Source organism: Mustela erminea, chromosome 8 (genome assembly GCF_009829155.1).
Source record: "Mustela erminea isolate mMusErm1 chromosome 8, mMusErm1.Pri, whole genome shotgun sequence".
Classification (NCBI taxonomy): domain Eukaryota; kingdom Metazoa; phylum Chordata; class Mammalia; order Carnivora; family Mustelidae; genus Mustela; species Mustela erminea.
In genome coordinates this window covers 36,386,681-36,406,716 of record NC_045621.1, presented here as the reverse complement: position 1 = coordinate 36,406,716, position 20,036 = coordinate 36,386,681, and the positions used below count along the sequence as shown (strand labels likewise).

The window sequence follows — 20,036 nt, the reverse complement described above, 5'->3', positions numbered from 1 at the left end:
TTGTGAGATATATTTTTAATTATTTATCATATTATACATAAATTTTTAAAAGTATGTGTGTATGTAATGGATATCAATTTGTGTCAAATATTTGTGCCCAAAAGTGCCCTTTTTAGTTTGTAAATTTTACATTGCAGCATACTTCAAGTATTAAAATGTATTAAATAAAAGGAGAGGAATTTTAAAATATTTAATTTTGCTTCCATAGATACTAGGAGAATTGATAATTTTCTGTCTGTATACTTTAGTATTAACATAAGTTAAGCAATACACTTAATTGTTTTTTGTCCTAAAAATTTATAATTTTTAACATAATAATAACATAAGAATGCAATAAGTAACTCTTGATAGATTATGCCTATGAGTAGATTTATTCATTCATTTATAGTTTGAGTAGCCAGTACTTCCACTTAATTTATACAGACACATAAAGAATGTATCTCATTTATTTAAACAACAACAACAAATTCAAGTAAAAAATAAAGGACCAGTTGAAGTCAGTTTTGCATTATGAAATCTTGGCCCCACCTGATGTGCTCATTACTGGCTCATGCACTCAGTATAACCTGAAGATTTTTAATTTCTACTTTTTTTTTTTTTCTGAATGAATTAACAGTGCTTCAAAATAGCAATTAAAAAGATACATACACTTCATCTCTCTGATTATCAACAGGTCAGTGAGCTGACCTGGCATTCTTTTAAACCATTAGTCTTTTTTTCTTGCAAAGGTGACAAAAAGGTGGTGATTTCATTGCAGCCTTGTTAGGAAATGAGCTATAGTTTCATCATATGAATCACTATTAAAGAAGTATCCAAAAAGGTGATTCAGTATCCAGAGAACATGTTATCCAGTGAAACTGTCATCCCAGACTTAATCACACCAGTCCTTGTGGATCATAGTCATTCTTCATAAAGAAAACATATCATGATACAAAATATTAACAATGGCACTTTTCTCAGTTTTTCCACTGGGTCTGAGATATTTTCCATAGAATGGATAAGGGCATATATAAAGAGGGAGGGAGAAAATGTAGAGATCTAATCCAAGTTTTAACCTTGAAGATTGTATGTGACTGGTATGGTTGTTTGGGAGAGGGGGAAAAAATAGTTGGGAGGACTTACTTGCTTTACTTGAGAGGAGAAAATGAAACCTAGTGACTTGAATGCCATCTTCATCATGTGAGGATGACAGGAACCCGAAAAAGGGCAAATGAAGTAAATTCACTATAAAGAAGAGTAAATGTCATTAAATAATGAAGACAATTAATGTATTTGACTAGAAATTTATCTGAAAAATCATAAAATTTATAAAAATTAGTTCATTTTATCAATATTTAAAAAATAACAAGAGTTGTATGATAAGACAACAATGGATTAGGTGTTGATTGGGTTGGATGATCGTAATTTTCCCTTCAAAATTGTCTGTTAACATGGCACTTTGACCACAATATCATAAACAGTGTTAGTACTATATGCAGCAGCCTCATCCATTTTGCCAGTTCTCCCTTTAATTCTTTGATTCTCAAGTCAGTCTCTTGTGAAAATATTTGTCACGTTATCCCACTCATTGATTTTCTCTTCTTCCAATGTTAACTGATCTCACTCTACCAGTTGCTCATTTGCAGATGGTTTGACATGTGATAAAGAGTTCTCCGATATCATTTTCTTCTCCTTTCTGATCCCTGCATCCTTTGCAAGATTTATTTCAATTGATTAGCATTTGATTTAGATAAAAAGTCACAGTCTTTGAACTCATCAACAGAAAACAGACATTGAAGGTGTTGATGCAATGCACAGAGAAAAACACTCAAGTGAGAAGGATCTTCTCTGGAGACTGATTGTTATCTCTCTGTTGGTTTGCTTTCTTACACGATTTTGAAGCTTCAGGGACTGGCTCATGAATAACTAGGACACCTGCTCTTTGGGGGGGATAAGGTCCAATGACTTTAAGTTTACCAGATTTTCTCCAGGGAATGGCACTGCTGAAAACCTTTTCTATTTGTACAAACATTGTCGGCAGATGAGCAAATTATCTAATGAAGTCATGCAGGTACAATTTAATATTTCAAAAACTCATTCTTCTGGAATCTTCACTGTAGTTAAGATTACAGAAGTCTTAGTGTTTCTAAAATATCTCATAATTATTAGTCATTTTTAATGCATAGGTAGTAATTTAGATTAAATGTATGAGAAGGCATCAAGGAAGGTGAATAAATTAAATATACATTTTACCTGATAATTCTTGAACCAAGTTTACCTATGAGTGCAGAGAACATAGATGTTAATATCTCCAAGGGGAGACCAGGAAAGTCCATGTAAGGGAAGAGGAACTGAGTCTAGGACCCTGGATCCAAACATTTATTACCTTACAAATATGCAAAGGTTTAGAATATGTTGAAAAAGTACACGTCAAAAATATTCATTGTCCCATCAAAGTATCCTTGACCGGTATACAAAAGTCTACTATTAACCAAATAAATGTATCAAAGCATTTGATTGAGAGGGTTCATATAGTTCTAAGATCATTTGAATGTCCTTGTTGTTGAGAAGATGTACATCCCACAACATTGAACAACTCCTGCTTCTCAGCCCACAGATGCCACTGACAACATCGCCTCTCAGATTCATTCAGAACACTGAACTAAGCTGGAATTACTCCTCTTTAATCTGTATTTTGGATCATTTCTCTCTTCCTCACAGGGATGAAGGTTTTATATTAAAACCCTTACCTGGCAGCTGGAGATAGCACCCAGATCTCCCCGTTTCTATAGGAAGGAAAGAGCCTCACTTCTATAGGCACCTTTGCTCTAAGTTATAAAACTGTCTCCTACCATGAAGATATGAGAAAGTTTACTTTTCCTTTGCTAATTCCAACTAACACCACAACCACCTCTGCTCTTAAAAACTGTCCTCCTCTTTGTTTGCAGGGAGTTGAATTTAGACTACATTCTCTCCTTTTGCCCTATATAAAGTCTTCCTGACCTGGTTAACTTTGGTATAATTTTTGCTTTGACATCATGTTTAGAAACCTGGACTATGTCCAAGTTGGTTAGCAAGACAGTGGTGGGAGAGCTCAGACCTGGGGTTCCCACAATCTAGACTAGAATCCTGATTCCACTGTTTCCACAAGGCAGTTGGTGGACAATTGGTACAATAATTAGGAAGTTGTTCTAATGCGTGATCGACCCTAAACATCAGCACTGGTTAAATTCACTAGATAATTGCTGCCTTTTCCCTGTTGCTTGGTTTTAGTGCAAAGTCATGGATGAAATGAACCTGTGAGTGTGGTGTCCATTCTGCTGTATTATTCCTGACTTTCTGCAAACATATCAGTCATAATTAGCTTCACTGAACGTGGCATGCTGTTTTGCCCCTGGCATTTCCACATCAGTCTTGTGCATTCTGAAGCAGGGGAATACAGCTTAATGAATAGCAACATTATTGAAACTTTGGTTCCTTGTTTTTCTTGGTAACTTTACTTTCAAGAATCATAATTATTCAACTTAAACAGAACAACTACTGAGCTTCTGTGGCCATCCAAATAATCCAAATTGCAGCCGAGGTGTTCATTTTCAAGACTCTCCAAAGAAGGCTTTCCTAGCAATTGTAAAGCAGTCCAACTCTTCCAAATTCCAGGGTCTCTGTGAGCTATCCCTGCCTTTAAGAACATATGCTTCTCTCTTTCTTCCATTGATTTTCCACCAAAATGATGTCTCTTTACTCCTGTATTAATAGGCCAAAGCTATAGAAATATCTGTAAGGAGGCAAATAGACTCCGAATCCTTCTGAAAGTAATTTCTATAAAAAACGAATAAGAAACGGAAATAACAGGTGTTCCCTTGCTAATTATCTGGCTGCTTCATTCTATTCTTATAGAGTCCTGCTCCCTCTGAGCCTGTGAGTGGAGAACCCTGAAATATTCAGATGTATATTTATTCTTTCAGATCATTTGGATATCTCATCTCCATGGTATTCAATACACAACTCTTTGGGAGCATTTAATTTACTTTGGGTACTATGTAGACAGTGCTTTGTAGTGGAAAAAAATCCCAAGGCATGGAATTGGAAGACCTGGGTGTAAGATGTTCTTTGATGTGCTGTGTGATTTTGGCCAAATTATTTAACTTGAACTTGTGTGTTAATATTTCTTGACCTAATTCTCATTGCTTGTGTGCAAAGAAAACCAAACAACCTATGTGAAAATATTCAACTTCATCAGAGTAATATTCAAGTATTATTTTCCTTAATCTTTTACATGTTCTACTTTTATATGTTGGTTTGTTTCTCTCCACCAGTGCAACATAAATGCCATGAAGGCAGGGATTTTGGTTTTATTCTTGTAGTGTCTTGACCACTTCATACAATGCTTGGTGCTCAGTACCTATTTATTGAAGGAAATTTAAAAAAAAAGAAAAGGTGCCTGCAGATTTCTATTTAGTTTTATAATTGCTTAGAAAGGCTTATGTTCCATTCTGCCCTTTCTGCTTATAAAGTGGCTATTAGAACTTAACACATTGTTAAAAAGGAATGTCTTTTTGTTTGAGCATTTCAGGAAAAATTAAATGCTTGTGTGTTTCTCGAACATCTTGCCTAAGAAAGAGAGGCTCAGAGGTAAATCTGAATTGGTGGGTCAAAATGATTGAGATATATAACTGACTATTTATTGACATTAGCCCTAACTCTTGTCATTTTTTTTGGAGATGTAAACTTCATTCATCTACAGGGGGAAAGAACTGAGCCCTTTAGGCAATCCTAAGCATACATCAAGAACACTGATATAAGTAAGGTTTCCTTGTGGTTGCTGTTTGTAGGTCTGTCACAGTCAGGATGTAACTACATTTGAGACATGCACATTAGATTCTCTGAGAAATCAAAACGTAGACACTGTGAAGGTATACATAAAAGATAGTAGTCTTATCTTGAAACCAGTGTTGAAGAGGAAAGAAAAACTCTTCTTTTCTTGGTTGGCATATTTTAGCTTAAATCTTTCAAAAGGGAAGACCTTTCTAAGCAGGATGATCCCCTGTCTAGGACACATTCATTTCACTTTGCTGAGAACCAGTCTAATAAGCTGGATGGTCTGTTGCTTTCTCTCCCTGAGCTATAATTAATGGCAGCTCCTAAACTTTGAGCCTTTGTTTTCCCTCTTTGCCTGTGCCACATAGCTATTTGATTGCCTGTTTGCAACTATAACTTGCCATTAAATATTAAATCACAGGATTTGTCTCAGAAACATGTTTATTGTACTTTGAACACTTTGGAAATAAGAGAGTGAGTGTTTCAAGGTGCCAAACAGCCTGGAAATCTCTTTACATAATCTCCCTAGTTGGATTTGCTGACTGCTCTTGGTTCACTTTTCTCAGTGGCATCTAATGAGGCAACAGCCTCAACCTGCTGTGACAATGGTTATATTGTCTTAATAATGATGAAACACGTTCATCTGCTCAGCCTCAGTAAAATTCCGTGCTCCGTGTCCCCTAGAAAGGATGAAATGTGATTTCCAAGAACAAGTCAAGGTGTCTTGAATCTTGGCTATTTGGGAATCTATGGAATTATACAATCTGAAATGCATATTTGTATGCATTTTATGGTCTTTTTACTGGGTGACCTTTTAGGTTGCTGTAATTTGTATGTGACATAATACTTGAGGTTTTCATTAATAAGAGTTGCATGTAGATTCTAACTATTTAATCATTTGTGTTCTGATTGCTCTGTTCTCATTTCTAGCTTTAGAAAGCAAATGTCAAATTTTGTCTCAGAGATAGGTACCGCAGAATAAGTGACGAGAGTATTCATTGCTGACTTTCCAACAGAGATGCTGATCTTAGCTCTAGGCCTCGATTTCACCTCCCAAAAGCAGAAGGATTGGGCAAAGTTAGCTTTAAAGATGAAATAAGAAAAACATATCCTTTAAACTTCAATAATTGAGATTAATCTAGATGAAAAAATACTATTGGGACTGTTCAATGATGCCTCATGGTATCTGATAGAGTCACTTGGAATCAGGAATATGATTTACACAAAAAAAGGAAAATGTTGCTATACCACTAAAAAATGCTTTTTTAGGTGGGTAACCTTATAAATGGATAGTTGGCTTAAAAATAATTTATCTAAATTTGTGCAAAGATATAGTTTACCAGTAATATCAATTATTCCAATTTCTTATTTTTTTAGTTGCATGAACTCCTGAGAAAAGAGTAGATGTTTGGATTCTTTCCTTGATGTCTGCATCTCATTCTAAAACCTGATCATTTTTAAATTGCTTTTTTAAAAAAATTAAACCAGAGTACAATGATAGAAAAATTGATCATTCTACCTGTCACTCTAACATATTGGATTGTGCTACTCAACTTCCATTAGGGTAAAAAATGCGTTGCAGAGAAAGCAATTTAGATCTGGTAAGGAGATAGCATGCATCCTATCTGAATTCCGTATGTGAGTCACTTACTTAAGCTTTTTCTACAAAGTGAAATCTATACACACAATGACAACATATTGTTATAAAGAATTTATAACACAAAAATATAATATTCAATGATTATCAGTAAATTCAGTTATTGTGTTTTCTGTGCCTTGGCATTTTGATATATTGTGTAGAGGTAAACTTGCTTTAAAGTATGCCTGCTTTCCTAGAAAAAGATTATGTGCTATATTTATCTATATATGAAGACCATATTTTTCAAACTTTCCAAACTTTTCAGCACTTAACCTGCCAAATATGTGTTTTTGAAGTACAGTTCTGTAAATGATTTGAAATCAGTTCCATCCTGAAAAATGTAAATCACATCAGCTGTATATTAATCTTTATAAAAGATGAAGATGGCTTTATTTAACTTCTAAGGGGTGATATATAATAAACATTATTGCCATCATTGTTTCTGCTTTTGCTATAGTATCCTGCTCTTGCATGAAATGTCTGAGTGACTATAACTTTAGGTCACTTAATTATCTACTCCCTTCTCCATCCCACTGCTTCTCATTCTTCATGAAAAGCTTTTCAAGAAATGGGTTAATTGCTTTTAACCTGCATTTTTCTCATCCTTAAAACCTGTTGGTTCTATTTTCCTCTCTCTGTGTCCTTCCCCACATCATCAGATAAATCTGAAATACCTATGAGTTCTAATTCCAGGAATATAACAAAGTTATTCACCAGTCCTCTTGCTGAAAATGACTGAATTTTAGTACATTTAAAATTTACTAATAGAATTTATAGGTTGATATAATCATAAGATTTTATTAGCTAAATATCACCAGGCCATCAAAGAAAAACAAAATGTTAAAAGTAGCTAGAAAAAAAGATACATTACCTTTAAAAGCTAACGATTAGATTGAGAGCTTGTATCAAAAAAAGCAACAATGGGAACCAAAGATAATGAGGTGATTTCTTCACAATATGAGGGGAAGAGTTGCCAGTTTAGAAATCTACGCTTTGTGAAAATATCCTGCAAGAATAAATAAAGATATTTTCTCACAGTCAAAAACTGGGAGCATTACTAAGTAAAATTATGAAGGATTTTGTACATATCAGTAATTACATTAAAAGTAAATGGACTAGATGCTCCAGAGAAAATGCAAAGATTATCATTTGGATTTTACAAAATCAAAGAAAGTAAGACATATTTAAAACATAAAATACTAAAAAAATGGAAAAAAATACACAATTAAGTAGCTAACCCAAGAAAATTGATGTTACTTTATCAGACAAAATAACCTTTAAAACTAAAGAGGATTGCTGGAAGTTGACTATGTCACTGCATGATGAAAAGGGTTGAATAATCAGTAAGGCATACCTGCATTTTAAATGTGTATTCATATAACAAAGTATCCTTAAAATTAAAATAAAAAATAGGCAGAAATACAAAATAATTTATCCAAAAAATATCAGTATGTACTTAGAAGATCTATCATAATCAACTTAACTTAATGTACATAGCTAGACTATGATAACCCAAACCTGCAGATGACATATAACATTTACAGGAATTGGCCACATACCTGGATTACAAAGCAATTTGTCATACCGAAGATCAGTGTTAGCCACATCATGGTATCTGAGTAAAATGCAATTCTATTACAAGTCAGTAATGAAAAGATAGATTGAAATTTTCCATATAAATGGAAATAAAATCAACAAAATTATAATGAAAATTAGAAAGTCTTTGAATTGAAGGTTAATAAATATACCACATTTCAATGCAGGTAAAGCCATCATAAGAGAAAAATTCATGTCCTTAAAGACATACATTAAAAAAAAAGGGAAAGCCTAAAGATGATAGTAAATATTGATCTCTTGAGATTTTAAAAAGGAACAACAAAATGACCTCAAAGAAAGTAAATAATAATGAGATCTGAAATTATATGATCGAAAATAAACATAGATTCTAAATCAAAAGATGTTTCTTTGAAAAGGCAAAAATCCCCGACCCATTTAATTTAAAAAGGGGATAGGTGAAGCACAAAACAACGATTTTAGGAATGACAAAAAAACAAATGAACAACAACAAAAAAAACTACAGATACTATAGACAAAATTATAGTAATAGTATAAAACATCATGTCAATACACACACACACACACACACACACACACACACACACATACAACTAGGATTAAAATGGCAATTTTAAATAAAAACAGAACCTACCAAAGTAACTGAAGAAGAAATAGGAACCATGATAAACATTAGAAATATTGATTTTAGTTAAAACCCTGCCAACAAGAGAGCTCCATTCCCAGACAGCCTCACTAGACTAGTTAATTCCTGTACCACCTGAGCTCTTCCAGCAAATAGAAGAGAAATACCCTAAATCTCTTTTATGAAACTGGCATAACCTTGATACCAATCTGACAAGGGAAGAAAGGAAATATAGTCAATCTCATTCATGATCACAGAGAGAAAAAGAGTTTCCAACCAAATTTCTAGCAAGCTAGGTCCCACAACATATAAAAAGGATAATACATTTGTAATCAAATTGAGTTGATCTCTGGATTTAATATTACCAATCAATTATAATTCATCAAATTAACAATCTAAAGGAAGAGAGTGATATGGTTATATCAATTATTGTAAAAAGACTTTTGATAAAATGCAACATTCTTTTATGATTGATAGGATAAAAAGACTAGGAAAATATAAAAAAGACAAGAGCTTCCTTAATAAAGAACTACAGGAAGCATAATACCTAGTGGTGTAACTTTAAGGGATTTTGCATTACTCTATTCAACATTTCACTGAAGACCCTAGCCAATACAGAAAAACAATAATGAGAGATCAAAAGAAAAAATTGTGACAAAGAAGAAACCAAAATTCTCAGCATTTGCAGTTTATTTGCTTTCGTGCACAGAAAACCCAAAATAGCTGAAGATTAATTATTAGAATTAATAAATTAGTTTAGCATGCTTGTTGAACATAAATCAAAGTACACACATACTTGTGTCTTGTGGTCCCTGAAAATTCCATATGACTGTTAGGATTAGCTTGTGTGTTTCTTCTGAAAGGCCTTTGTGAAATTTCTTGGGAACACATTGAATCTCCACATTGCATTGTGTACTGTTGCCATCTTACCAATAGTATGTCTTTCATCACCGTGGGGAGTCCTCAGACTGATGTAGGTTTCCGTTACTTTCTCTCAGCAATGTTTCGTACTTTCCAGTGTATAAGACATGCATCTTGATTACCTCTATTCCTAAGCATTTTGTCGATGTTAGTGTTTCCTAAAATGGAATTGTTTCCTTAAATTCCTTTTTGGATGATTCATTGCGTGTGTATAAAAATGAGAGATTTTTTTTTCATATGGCCTACAAGCAAAAAGTGAAATTTAAAAAGGAAATTTTTATGTTATCAATAAATTGGATTTTTTTTTTTTTTTTTAGGACTAAGTCTAAAGAAAGCAGACAAAAACCTTTCAGAGGAAACTATAACCTTTAGTGAATGGTGTAGATTGGAGGTCTTATATGACCACACATGGTGCTACCCATGCCCCCACATCAGGTATCTCCTGTTTTTATAGCTCTGATATCTTACTGCCTTAGTCTTCTCTGGCATCTTTATCCACACAATAAATTTCTTCAATTCTTTTCATTTACTGCTAACTACCAGCCATGGAGTTGCAAAGATAATTTCACTGTCTCCTTATACATCTGTTATAAATCTGATGCTCTTATAAATCTGATGTATAAGATATAGATATATTATTGTTTTTTCATAGTTATAGTGACTTTCTAGCTTTTGAGATTTGAGGTATTAACATACTAACTTGATTTGGAAAAAAAAAAAAAAAAGGACTAGAGCATACCTACAGGTAAGCATTGTATAGAAACTTGATTACAAGGCATTCAATTTCCATAAAAATCAGTTGCCCTACTTTTCTCTTACTATTAAGCTTAATATTAAAATATTTAACTTAAGAAGCACAAAATGCTCCTGACCTACAGATACCCAAAAACTAAGTTAAGAGGCTCTGAAATTCTTATCTACAAGATGTGGGTTACTTTTTGATGCATCAAAGACATGAAGGCCAATCACACATCCAGCACATTACTCAAAACAGAGGCTATCTGAAAATATGTGTGCAATCTTTGAACCCTTTTCTGAGGATTTTTCGTTTTGTTTTGAATTATTAACCACCTCATCATCTAGCTACTTTTGTTCTTTTTAAGGACAGCCTTCTTGAGTGTACCTTTCTCCTTGAATGACACTAAAACTTCTATTTCTTTTTTTTTTCCCCATCCTGTTCCTCTCCTGCCTCTTCTCCAAATCTGCTGGTGTTTGTAACTTCTTTATTGTGGGTGTGGTCCTCTCCATCAGCTATGTGGGTAGTTGAACCAAACTCACCTACCAGCCTCTCTGCTGCTTTGTACACCAGGAGACACTCCCAGGAATCCAGGTTGGTTGTGGGGGTGTGGGGTCCAGGGCATGTATGCAGCCAAGTCATAACCATGGCCTCCTCTTTCATTCCAGCATCCCATGGGTCCCCTGGGCTCCCAGCTTGCAGAGTTTAACCCTGATTGCAGCCTTTCTGGTTTGCAACACTATTTCTGCCAAACTCCAAACTGCAGTGCATGTTGTCTCTTTCTTACCATCAAATTTTACCCTTTCTGTGTCCCATCCTTTTGGAGTCCTGCTCTCTCTTTCCATTTAAATGACTCCAAGGCATTTGCAGTGACTCTAGCATCCACATTTGCTAGGTGGCAGAAATTTTTGATTAGGCTGGAGCTTTCCTCATCCTTGAAATCACAAAAGGAGATTGGTTTTCTATTCCATTTTCATGGAGGCCTGGAGCTGGCAATGTGTTTGGCTGAAGCGCCCATCTCCTTTTAGGACTGGTTATCCAAGCTGGTGCAACAGCCAGAGACATCCCCTCGGGCGTACCCTCACCTCTTGTCTGCAGTTTTCTTCTGTAGGCCCAAAGGTCCCCATAAAATGGGAGCATCGGAAAGAAGAACAGTTCTTAAGGAAGTTAGCGTGCGACCAAAGCAAGTCGTACTATGTGAAGACAGCTGGGCACCTGAGAGAGAGCATAGGCCAAGATTCATCTAGGTTTGCATCCCAAATTGTGCCACGTAATTAACTGTGTAACTCTGAGAAAATTCTAAACCTATGAATCTTAGTCTTATGGAGATAATAGGCTAACAGCCCCTCCCACTATCCTGATGCTGTGAGGCTATGAAGCGACAAAGGTAAAAGGTCCTGTCATAATGACAGGGGTAGAGTGAATGTCAGTCAAGTGGATCTGCTACTATTGGCTGAGATTTTCTCCCTTCAACAGCAGCAAATCATGAAAAGTAACCAGTATTGGGGCACCTGGGTGGATCAGTTTTTAAGCGTCTTGCCTTCAGCTTGGGTCATGATCCCAGGGTCCTGGGATCAAGCCCCGCATCGGGCTCCCTGCTGGGAGCCTGCTTCTCCCTCTCCTGCTCCTCCTGCTTGTGTTGTTTCCTCTCTCACTGTCTCTCTCTCTCTTTCCCTGTCAAATAAATAAATAAAATCTTAAAAAAAAAAAAAAAGAAAGAAAAGAAAAGAATAGAAAAGAAAAGAAAAGAAGAGTAACCAGTATTGTTCTCATTTGACAGATAAGGAAACTGAGGCTCAGGGAGATGAAGGAACTTTCCTAAGCTCAAATTAGTAAGAGTGACATTTGGGACCCAAACTTAGGTCTTCTGACTTCCACCACACAGTCATATTTTCACTGTATCACATGGCATAAGATGTTTTTCAGTTTGGGCATATTTATATTAATTGCTTATCTTCTCATCTGGCTTATTTGTTTAACGTGTGGGTGTTGTCACATCTCTTCATTTATTGTGGTGGTTTCAAATACTGCAATTATAATTTACATAAGTTTGATCTTGACAAAAGCCATGATATTGCTCTTATGGTTTATATGGATTATTTCTAGCTATCTGATAGTTTCATTAACATTTGTATTTCAGGACTGTAGACCATCAGAGAGCATGAAGTGAGAACTGAGAGCCTGTCTTTACTTTTATCTGACAAAGACAAATTGCTAAGATTTTAAGTGGTGCCGTTTATTGGCCCTACCATATTTACTGAGCACTGATTAATTGTAGGTGTTGTGCTAAGCACATTCTGAGGTTCAGTAGTGAATTAGATGTTCTTTCTCACCTCAAGAGCTAAATAACAAAATTAGCAATTTTAATTGAACCTGAACTAGACTGTAGAACTCCTGTTCACTTGATATAAAAGTACAGATGCACCTTATAATGGAAATTGATACATATTAATTTGATGGGTGAAGATTTGTTTCCTGAATTGTGATTTCCACAGATGTCGTGGACCAACAAAGAACCAAACAAAGACCAACAAAGAACCCTGCATTTGTGCAGTGTATTGCCTGTGGGGTGTGTGGAGATTCATAACAAATAATAAACAGTAGAGAAATACCTTCTGTTCTGTGAAATGTTAGAGGATGATACTGATACTAGGAAGAGCAGAACAGGATAGGAAAGAAGCCAGGGACAGGGAGGTCTGGTGGCAGTTGTAAACAGGATAGTTAGGGGAAGCCACATCCAAAAGAGGCCTCGGAGAAAGACCTGAGAGAGATGAGGAAAGGAAGCATGCAGGTCTCTGGGCAAAGAGCATTCCAAGCTAGGGAAGGCACTCGGACAGCAAAGTCAGTAGAGGGAGACCAGGAGAGCATGAAGGACATGAGGTCTCAGAGGTGACAGGGACATCAGGCACTAGGGCCTTACAGCCCACGGCAATGACTTACGGCTTTCTTGGAAATAAACTGCAGTAATACTGCAAAGTTTTGAGCACAGAAATGACCTAGAATAATATTTTGTGTTCACATGTGTTCATTTAACAGAGCCACATTTTCCTGTACCTTTTTCTTGGGGGGTGGCCGCGGGGGAAGAAGAGACATTATCGTAATGTCTGCACACTAAATTCAGCAGTGTATCTGTTGGTGAACATATTGTTTGTTTTCAGCTTTTTCTATTAGTAATACTGAGTTGAATATCTCAGGACATACTTCATCTTGCTCTCCGTGCCCTAGAACAGATTCCCGTAAAGGGCATTTCTGGGTGACAGGTGTGCACGAATTAAAAAAAAAAAAGAAACTTGAAAAGCACGTGCAGATTGTTTTCCTTAGCAGTCATTTCAATTTACATATTCCCAGAAGCAACATGCATTACATCACACATTGGTTTTTTTTTTTTTTTCAAAGATATTATTTATTTAAGAGAGAGCACACAGGGGGAGGGGTTGAGGGAAGAGGGAGAGGGAGAAACAGACTCCCCACTGAGCGGGGAGCCTGACCTGTGGCTCACTGCAGGGCTCCATCCCAGGACCCCAAGATCATGACCTGAGCTGAAAGCATATACTTAAGTGACTGCACCACCCAGACACCCCTTCATATAATTGAATTTAAATATAAATGTCCGGGGTAGCCTGGGTGGCACAGTGGGTTAAGCATCCACCTTTGGCTCAGGTCATGATCCCAGGGTCCTGGGATTGAGCTATGCATTGGGCTCCTTGCTCAGCAGAAAGTTTGCTTCTCCCTCTCCATCTGCCCTCCCCCTGCTCATGCTCTCTCTCTTGCTCTCTCTCATTCTCTCAAATAAATAAAGTCTCTCATTCTCTCAAATAAATATACCTATATCTATATCTATATCTATATCTTAAGACTAAGATCTATCTATCTATATCTATATCTCTATATATATATATCTATATCTATATCTTAAGACTTTATTTATCCCAAGCAAATGATGAGGGTAGGCAGAAACACAGAGGGAAAATATAAAATGCCTTAAAAAATTACTCCTATGTATTTATTATGGTAATCTTATTAATTTTTTTTTCAACTAAAGTGGCATTTTGGCAATACAGCTACTTTTCCCTAGAAACACTTTCAATCAAATTTTCAATAATATCAGATGAGTCTTTTGTGAGCTTTGTGAATTTGCTTCGATTTTCTGGATATTTTCCCATGCTGATAAATATGAAAGTTGATAAATATAAAAACTATGTCTGAATGGGTCACATCTTTGTACAGAATTCAATGAATTCTGTGTTTTCTTGGATTTTAAAAAAGTCTTAATTATTTCTTCATTTTATAATCTTGTGATGATAGTCGAGAGCCAGCGTAAGTCCGAAAATCTTTATATATTTTCAAAACCCACGTCTGAGAACAGGAAAGAGAAATGTCACTGTAAGAAGTATTTATACATTTATTCAAAAGGGTTGTATATGTTTAATTTAATATAAAAAATTTACTGAGGGGTGCCTGGATGGCACAGTTGGTTGGGTCTCCAACTCTTAGTTTCAGCTCAGCTTGTGATCTCAGGGTCGTGAGATTGAGCCCTGCATTGGGTTCCATGTTGAGCAGGGAGTCTGCTTCAGACTCTTTCCCTCTCCCTCTGCCCCTCCCTGTTGAGCCCACTAAAATAATAAATAAATCTTTTTTTGGAAGTGCCAGAACTCCAATAGGGAAATTATTATGAATAAATTAGTTTATAGGGGTTAATGCAATATCATTTCTCGATTTATTTTTTTAAGATTTTATTAGTTATTTGACAGAGACAGAGATCACAAGTAGGCAGAGAGGCAGGCAGAAAGAGAGAGGAAGGGAAGCAGGCTCCCTGCTGAGAGCAGAGCAGAGAGTAGGGCTCGATCCCAGGACCCTGGGATCATGACCTGAGCTGAAGGCAGAGGCTTTAGCCCACTGAGCCACCCAGGCACCCCTCATTTCTCAATTTAATATAACCCTATGCCAACATCACATTACTGGTTTACAAGAATAACCCTATTTAACCACCAGAACAGTTCTGTGACAAAGCTTCTATTATAATCTGCATTTTACAGATGAGGAAACCAAGGCTTAGAGAGGTTTCAGTAACATGTCCTTTTCTTTTATTCAGAGAGGGAGGAGGTATGTGGGAGGGCCAGAGAAACTCTTAAATAGGCTCCATGCCCAGAGAGGAGCCTGATGCAAGGCTCAAGGTCACAATCCTGGGGTCATGATCTGAGCTGAAATCAAGAGTCAGACACTCAGCTGCCAGCCATCCAGGAGCCCCTCCAGCTCCATCCAGGGAGTAAGTGGTAGAGTAGAAACATGAATTTGGGTTTCTCAAATGCCAAAGCATTGGGCTGTGGCTGCACTAGAACTCATTTGTATGTCCTGATCATAGAAGCAAAGGATTAGATGGAATATGAGAGATCTTAGTGCAGAAGAACATGGTAGAGTGCTAAGAGAAGCAGGTGAAATCTTAGGTCAGTTATTTACAAGTAATATAACCTTGGATCTACTATGTTAACCTCTAATTCTTTACTTCTCATCTATAAAGGGGATAAAATATTTCTTAGCAAAATATTTCTTAGAGTTCTAAGCACCCACTATACATTAAATGATAATAATTGTTGTTAAAGGTAATATAGGGAAGGTAAAATAGAGAAGATTTTATAAAAACACTTGGCCAGGTGGTTTGGTGGAAGAACAGAAATCCTTGGGTGCTGAGGTGGTTCCTGTAACATACATTCTGAATGTATCTGAAAAGTCTAGATATAGTAGATTACAGTGACATACATAAAGTGTTTTGATGATGGAAACAATAGGCACTTAACACTTTTTTTTTCCCAGAAATAGCACTTAGGGATAAATACTTCAGTAGGAAGTATCTACTAATCTTCATGGATAAATACATATTCATCCAACACTAAATTAGCAATGGTGATGTGTGTGATGTGTACTTTTTGCCTTACATTAAAATAGTCTTTTTGCAAACACAATTTGCATGATATTTGTCTTGCAAAATTTCCTTATAACCCTCATTACCAAAAAGGGAAAAAGAAGCTAAGTAAGCCATCATACAGTTTTGCTTGATTCTCTTTTCTGAACAAAAATATATACTTTTAAAATGATTTCTTGAGGTCTTGGTGGAGCTTGAGATTGTGAAACAGCTTTTTAAGGTCCAAAGCTAATAAACCCCATATTAATGATTAGATTCATGAGGACATTACTTGCTGTCGCCTCTTCTTAGAGATAATATGTGGACTTGCAAAGCATAACATCTGACACACATATATTAATTTTCTGTTTTATATATGTATTACCCATCTATATCTGTAGCTATATTTCTATTTCTCTATTAGCTATATATATATTACATGATATATATAGATATAATCTTCAGTAACACTGTATTCAACAGTATTTTTTTTTAAGATTTTATTTATTTATTTGACAGAGAGAGATCACAAGTAGGCAGAGAGAAAGGCGGGGGTGTGGGGAAGCAGGCTCCCCACTGAGCAGAGAACCCAATGCAGGGCTCGATCCCAGGACCCTGAGATCATGACTGGAGCTGAAGGCAGAGGCTTAACCCATTGAGCCACCCAGGTGCCCCTGCCATTTCTTATAGAAAAAAGTTGTTTGTCTTTTCTACTGTAATCTACTTATTTTGCACTGTATCTACATATGATGAGATTTAGGTTTCACTGGATATATCTGACAGATTTTAGAGTTGTCAGAATAAAAAGTCTCTATTGAGTAATTTTCTATTTAATTTCTCAGGATAAAAGACTTCAGCCTAACTAGTATTAAAATAGAGAAATCACTAGCCATTAGTGTACAAATTGTATCCCAAATGTATTAACTATGCTATAGTCATGTGTCTTTTTTGTTTATTTTTATTTAAAAGATTTTATTTATTTATTTGAGAGAGAGAATGTGTGCACAGGTTTGCCTGTGGGAGAGAGAAAGAGAGAGAGAGAGGGAGAGTGAGCACAGCAGGGGAAAAGCAGACTCCCTATTGAGCAGGCATTCCCAACACTGGGCTTGATCTCAGGACTCTGGGATCATGACCTGAGTCAAAAGCAGACACTTAATCAACTGAGCCACCCAGGCATCCCTGTTTATTTTATTTATTTATTTTTTTAATAATCAAAATTAAGTTAGAGTATATCTAATTTGAAGCCACTATTTTTGCTAAGAAGAAGCTACTTGTTTTATTATTAATAATGAATGACCTGTTTATATTCTGCTTATTATCATTTGCTAGTACCCAGACTTAGGTCTTCAACTACAGTTTCACTGATTTAAAGGCAAAAATGATAGTGAAATGTATCAACTATCTTTTCTTACAAAGAAATATTCTTCATTGTTAAATAATCTATCATAGTTTTTTGTTATATTGTTAAACGTCCTTTATTTGAAGCATTATGGTGAAAGCAGACGTAGGGATTTATTTTTACAGTTCTTATTGGGAATACAAGGATGGTTGCTTCAGAATCTTACTGCTGTTATTATTTCACTGGTCCAGGAGATGGGAAAATATGAAATTCACCATTCTATAGTTATTAAGTTGCCTTTTTTTTTTTAAGATTTTATTTATTTATTTATTTATTTGACAGAGATCACAAGTAGGCAGAGAGGCAGGCAGAGAGGGAGGAAGGGAAGCAGGCTCCCTGCTGAGCAGAGAACCCAATGTGGGGTTAGATCCCAGGACCCTGGGATCATGACCTGAGCTGAAGGCAGAGGCTATAACCCACTGAAGCCACCAAGGTGCCCACTAAGTTGCCTTTAAATATTGAAACAGGACATTCAACAGTATTTCCAAGTATTTTCAAAATTTGGATAGTTCTTCCCTCTGAAAAGCTTACTGAAGTCTTAGAAAATTAATGAGGACCATTTAGGTCTGCCGCTAATGAACTGGGGACATATTTAATTTGTATGGGTGGCATGATAAGAAAATCATGCTCTGAAATCTCCAACATAGAAAAGAAAAATATGAGTATAGAAGAAAAAGAAAGAAAGGAAGGAAGGAAGGAAGGAAGGAAGGAAGGAAGGAAGGAAGGAAGGAAGGAAATGAAAGAAAGAAGGAAAGAAAGAAGGGACTTCATACCTAGGAGATAAAACCAGAGAACTCGCAGAAGAATATAAGAGCACACATTGTCAACAAAAGCTTTTGCACCAAGCACTTGCTAAAAATGCAAGGCAGAGTTTATTTGAGTTACTGCAGTAGGGGAGAAAGACATCAGTATAGAATATTGAGCCCAGCTCCACATACAACAGGGACAAATGGGGACTTACAGCCAATAGGCAGAGTGAGGGGGTCAGTGTACTAACTGGAAATACTGAGAGTAGGGAGATTCTTGCCAGAATGGCCTAATAAGTATTCTTGCTAAAGGTCAACCAAAGATGTAGCTATCAAGGGTGAGTCATGAGGACAGATGTCAGGAGTGGAGAGATTCTTGCGTGACTAACTTAGCAGGATTCCTTGCTGAAAACTAGGCTCAGTGGGTCAAGGAGAGGGCTGCAGTTCAAGGTCAAGATCTAATTGAAAGGACGGTTGGGGGAGCCTGACTAAAGTCTGGTCAAGGAGAGAGCCTTTGTTAACAGACTGGTCAGAAGGTGAAGGTAATCGTCACTGATTTGTTAGTTGCATGTATCACCCAGTGCTCATCACATAATGTGACTTCCTTAATGTCCATTATTGAACCCCCCAAAACTAATGATGTACTATATCTTGGCTAATTGAACTTAAAGAAAAAGGAAAAATGATTTTTTTTTTTTAAAAAGAAGATGAAAGCAAGAGAAACAAACATCACGTGATTTTAAAAACAAATCGGTTTTTGAAAGATTGACCTAAACCTCTGAGCTTCGAGTAAAAAGTTAATCTGTTTGGGTGAGAGTAAAATAAGGACATCCACTTGAGCACACTTTCACCCTGAACCACGTGAAATTGTGTTTTAAAGTCTTCTAAATTCTTAGTTGGTATGCCATTAAATTGAGTTTCATGAGACCATCTCAATTCCTTTTCAAAGATCTCTTCTGATAGATGCAAGCCTTTATTTTTCTTCCAGTATGGAGACGAAAGGATTTAGTGTAAAGCTCACGAGTAAATATCCTTAATAGGAGAGAGATAATCAAAGGAATGGAAATTGCTACATTTTACTGCAAACATTCTGTAAGTGGGCAGGAAATAAGAACAAATCTTACCTTTAAGAATCTGCTAAATTTATTTTAACTTTACACTCTGTTTACTTGAAATTTGAGGGATAAAAGCAGCAGGATCCCTTTTCATTAGAACTATCCTGGGAAACTCTTTAAATGATCTCCTCAGATGTGGCTTATCTCACCATCTGTCACCAACCACTGCAGAAAATTGAGCATTGAATTCAAACACACTTTTCTGCCTGATCTGTTAATGTCCACCAGGATGCTCAGAAAGATAAGAACAAACAACATGAATAAGTACTAATTCTGCATCCACCCTGCCTGGTGCTGTTCTCCATCCTCCTAACAGGTCTCTGTTCTTTCAGTATTGGCAGCCTAAAGGGGAGATAAACAAATATTAAAAAATTATATGCCATTTGACAAGTGCTGTAACAGGACATGGTACAGGGTGCTGTTGGAGCACACAAGAAGAGTGCCTGTCCTATTTCTTGGGTTAGGGTAAGGTTGGGAATAGGAAGAGTGGTAAGAGTGTGAGTGTGTTTGTGTTTGCCTGAGGCACTGGTAAAACGTTGGAGAGAAATAATGGCCTTCTCGGGGAGGAGGGAGGTGCAAGAGGT

The 20,036-nt window shown here is 36.2% G+C and overlaps 1 protein-coding gene across 5 annotated transcripts in view; it reads left to right on the top strand.

Annotated features, from left to right (window-relative positions):
- SPHKAP (SPHK1 interactor, AKAP domain containing) overlaps nucleotides 1-20,036 on the top strand; it is a 171,063-nt gene that overhangs the window by 12,383 nt on the left and 138,644 nt on the right. For 4 of the 5 annotated variants that reach the window (XM_032355062.1, XM_032355059.1, XM_032355061.1 and 1 more), the window contains exon 2: nucleotides 10,809-10,887. The exons of the other annotated variant lie outside the window; for it this stretch is intronic. In XM_032355062.1, coding sequence (XP_032210953.1) covers nucleotides 10,809-10,887 — 79 coding nt within the window. The remainder of the gene's footprint in view (nucleotides 1-10,808; nucleotides 10,888-20,036) is intronic. 5 annotated transcript variants of the gene reach the window in all.